The following is a 4,373-nucleotide window of genomic DNA, read 5'->3' as shown; positions in this document are numbered from 1 at the left end:
GAAAATAATGTATTGCATTACAATTACTTGTAATTGAAAAATGGATCCATTACACATTACATCCCATTCCTGTGAAAAAATTTAATGATGTAATGATGACAATGCATTACCATGACACATTACCGTTACTCCAGGTCTTTTCAAGATAATTGTTTTTGTATAAATTGCCAGCTTTTCTTCCGGGGGACCTTTTTCATTCTGAACAAAGATCAGTCATGATGGAAGCAACACATGTCTACTCTATTTAATTGCTATAATTTGATATAAAAGAAAGCCAGATACAGACACGTTGATATTATATTGAGCAGCTGTATATTTGTAAGTATTGTTGGCAATTTAAAAATTGTATGTCATTACTTGGGAAAAATCACCAGAGGAATATAATTATGTTATATAGATATATTGTGAAACAGGTGTTTCTTTAGTTCATTTGCCTTCAAGTAAAAATCTTTCACACAAACCTTAAATTGACAAATGCAAAATATTAACATCCACAACTCTATTTAAGTTTCAGAAATATAATTTTGTAACATTATTAACGCTGAATATTAAATGCTACTTTTCAAAGAATAAATCGCAAATTTCTGTGCACAAAAAACCACATTCTTTTTTGACTCGTGTTTTCTTTTATCTTAAAAATTATTTGGAATGACCTGTACAGTTCTATACATGCATCTTATTCAAGAACAACCAACCCTTGCGATTAGTAAATCAATCCGTCAATCAATCAATTAATCATTCAATCAATCAACCGGTCAAACTTGATATGTAATTCACTTGTTTTTCTGTTACGACCTTTATTTTTTCCACCATATAATTTAATTTTGACGTTTTATTAGTCCCTTACCGGTGAAACCGGAGAGGACTATAGGTTTCCTCTGTCCATCCGTCTGTTCTGTCTGTCTGTCTGTCCGTCTGTATGTCCGTCTGTCTGTCAGTCTGTCCCACTTGGTTTTCCGCCTTATTTTTCTTAACGCTTGCAGATATTGAGCTGAATTTAGGTATGTGACTCAACCTTGATGAGTTATAGATCAAGATTGCATTTCGTTCCGCTTCATTGATTTTTGACGGAATTATGGCATTTTCAATTTTTAATGGGAACCAGATTACACTTGCGGTAGGGGACTAGTATTGCTAATGCAATACTCTCAGAATGCTTGTTTTTCCAGGAAAGATAATTTATTTTGAAGAACGTGTAGGTAGATCGACGTGTTGTCAAAATGTCCCTATCTGTCTCTAACGTTGATATTGTTTTCTTTATATTTGTATTCAAATACCGGTATTTAATTATTTTCAGTTTGAAGGATGAGTTTCTTTAGGTACATGGTAGTGAGCGCATTAATTCTTGTTACATCAGCTGCTACTCAAGTAAGCCAGATTTTAAAGGACAGTCATAGCTGGAAATATTAATAAATCTCTCTTTATTTGATAAAAGTTTATAACTCTTAAGTAAAGCAGCACAACATTTATTTACATATGATTAAAAATATCAAATTCATTTGCACATGAAATTAAAGCATTGACTGTGGTGTTTTGTCATTAAAAGAAATGAACTAAACTTCATGGATAAATTAGGCCTATAGCTATAGAAGGATTATAATTAACCAGGCAGTCCTGATTACTCGGTGAGTGAGGAAAGGTTAATAATTTTGTTATTAACTCATACTGCAATTCTCCTCATTAGCCTCCTGGATTACAAAATAATGGATCAGATGAAGCAGCTAGAAATAGTGACAATCCAATTCAGAGGGTCCTGGAGCAGTTTTTTGTCAAAAAAGCGAAAGGAATGGAAATGGAGAAGGCTATCGCAGAAATGGCGTCCACAATTAAAAACATGATGGCCACTATTGATGCAATGAAATCTTCTATTTCGTCGCTCGAAAGAGATATTGCAAATAGTATGTTGAAATTGATCTATATATATATATTTGATATGCATTGTATTAATTACTTAATTCTACAACTTGTTCATATTCTATGTCGAATCTTATACATTTTAGGGAAAGAATTCAGATGTGAGTATATTTTATTGATGCCAGCATTCCAATATTGTCATTGTTAAAAATATATCACTTTTCTCTTTTTTAAGGTCAATCTTCAATTATCTTAATCAAAAAAATAAAATTTCTTTCTTTATAATTTTTTTTGTTAATTACAAATACATGTAGGTGAATCGGGCGTTTTAGGACAACACACCGCCCCTGCTCCTAATTGGCCTTATGGACAAACAATCACATTTCAAACAGCATTTCAAGAAATGCCGACCGTAACATACGGATTATACCTGCTTGATTCCGCTGGTACAGTTAACCTTCGTGTTAGCACAGAGGTAAAGGATATAACCAGGGGAGGGTTTAGCATAAACCTCGCAAGATGGGGAGACTCAGTGCTGTACGGAGCCAGAGTCAGCTGGATGGCGTGTGGAAGATAAAGCATGTATTCCCCGCTTAGATAATGTTGCTTTATATGCAATAAAAGTTATAATTTACTCTGAATCCTCTCTTTTATCATATCTTAACAAAGATGAGAAGAATTTCAAAAAGTATGTACAGAAAAATATCTTGCACTCATTGCCAAGTAAAAGACATGATATTCAAAAACCAAAACAAACAAATAATTTTGTGGTCAAAGTTTCAACTGTCAAAGTCAAATCGATAAAACTACCCCCTTGAGCGTATTTATAGGCGTGACAACGTCATCAAAAAATATACTGTAACATGTGATGAAGATTTTCAGTGCATTTATGATATAATTGCTTATACATGAACTATTATGTCCTACATGTAGATATATCAATGTCAAAATACAATATTGATTATTTTAAATATTAGCGCATATTTCAATCTGTGGATGTATGTTAATGTACATTGCAATAAATGATAAATGAACCGCTCTTTAAAGGTTTGCACATTGCATTAAGCAAAACCTTATCTACCTGGATCTTTCGGATTTAATTTCACTATATATATATATATATATATATATATATATATATATATATATATATATATATATATATATATATATATATATATATATATATATATATATATTTTTACAATCGCCACATTACTGGTATCCATTGATAATTCACATGTGTTATGAATTTAATTGTAAATTGCCATATTTAAATTTTTCGTGTTTTTCTACTTTTTAAACAATCATGGAATTAATTTGAATGCCATTTTCACATATACTCACGATTAGAAATATACAAAAGAAACTCGCACTAAAGTGACGTCATTATGAAGCTGCAGATCAAAATATAACATAGCTGGCACGCAACGTTGTTTCAACGTTGAAAGTAGGTGGAATTTAAAGTTCAACGTTGTTTTAGCATTGAGGTTTCAACGTTGAAATCTCAACGTTCTACAACGTTGAAAGAACGTTGAAGATTCAACATATTTTAAACGTTAATTGTTTGCTGTTATTTCAAGGTTGAAACAACGTTGAAGATGCAACATATTTTTCAGCGTTGAAAAAGTCAGGGACATTTAACATTGAAAAGATGAATCTTACTTTAAAATATAGAGGGTTATTCAACCTTGAATCAAATCTATATGCAATAATGCATTGTTAGAAAATATGATTATTTACAATAAATGAAATGCATAATGAATTAACTTAAATTACATTCTAAGAAAGAAATTCTTTAAAATCATATGTCAGTTTTAAAAAAATTATCATTCCCAACAATTAAAAAAATTATCATTCCCAACAATCAAAATGAATTTGAATTGCCATACCTATACTGGATTCCTAAACTTCGTTATAAAAAATCATTACAAACAAAGATATATAGCAGGTTCCAGTAAATGTTCTACCGAGCCTTTTTCTTTAATCCTCACTGAAATATTAACAGCAGTGAAGGAGAAACTTCAGGAGTACTGTACAACAATATATTGTAAAGAAGTGGTGTAAATCAGATGTGCATACTTAAAAATTCCAAGGAACTTTAAGAAAAAAAATTTGAATCACCAAATTTTATCCAAATCATGAACAATAACATTAAAACAAACGAATTTTCAACACTTCATACAACCATTTTCGAATTCCCCACGATAAATAAAAGACCAGGCTCTTTGACATCATTGACAGCTGCTTTTTCAATAAAAATGGAACTCGTAAATTTACTTACCTTGTCAATGGTCATTTGTAACACAATTTTGTTAAAAAAACATTCTGATTGTACACACAAGTATTCTAAAGTTGACATTATAAAAAGATGCTTGAGTTTCTGATTGACAATATCTGTGTAGTTTTTGGAGACCAGGTCTTCCAACAATTTGTCAGAATACCATGGGTACCAATTACGCCCCGTTATAAGCAGACCTATTTTGTATTCATATGAAGCAGAATTTATTCAAAAATTT

General features: G+C 31.1%; 1 protein-coding gene across 1 annotated transcript; it reads left to right on the top strand.

Moving 5' to 3' along the window:
- The first annotated feature begins 1,217 nt into the window (after positions 1 to 1,217).
- LOC133192546 (uncharacterized) lies at positions 1,218 to 2,495 on the top strand. Its single transcript, XM_061328540.1, has 4 exons — positions 1,218 to 1,368; positions 1,685 to 1,898; positions 2,001 to 2,015; positions 2,169 to 2,495. Exons 1-4 carry the CDS (start codon positions 1,306 to 1,308, stop codon positions 2,429 to 2,431), a joined length of 555 nt encoding a protein of 184 aa, XP_061184524.1. The 5' UTR covers positions 1,218 to 1,305; the 3' UTR covers positions 2,432 to 2,495.
- Positions 2,496 to 4,373: the final 1,878 nt, after the last annotated feature.

This window comes from Saccostrea echinata, unplaced genomic scaffold, assembly GCF_033153115.1.
Source record: "Saccostrea echinata isolate AGI-Se365-2 ecotype Australia unplaced genomic scaffold, CSIRO_AGI_Sech_v1 ptg000025l, whole genome shotgun sequence".
Lineage (NCBI taxonomy): Eukaryota > Metazoa > Mollusca > Bivalvia > Ostreida > Ostreidae > Saccostrea > Saccostrea echinata.
Note: the sequence above shows the minus strand (reverse complement) of the source record. Positions and strands in the feature narration are given on the sequence as shown.

Coding starts and splice junctions, on each gene's coding strand:
- LOC133192546 (XM_061328540.1), top strand. CDS start 1,306: ATGAGTTTCTTTAGGTACATGGTAGTGAGCGCATTAATTCTTGTTACA. Junction 1,369..1,684: donor TTACATCAGCTGCTACTCAA/GTAAGCCAGATT, acceptor TCTCCTCATTAG/CCTCCTGGATTACAAAATAA.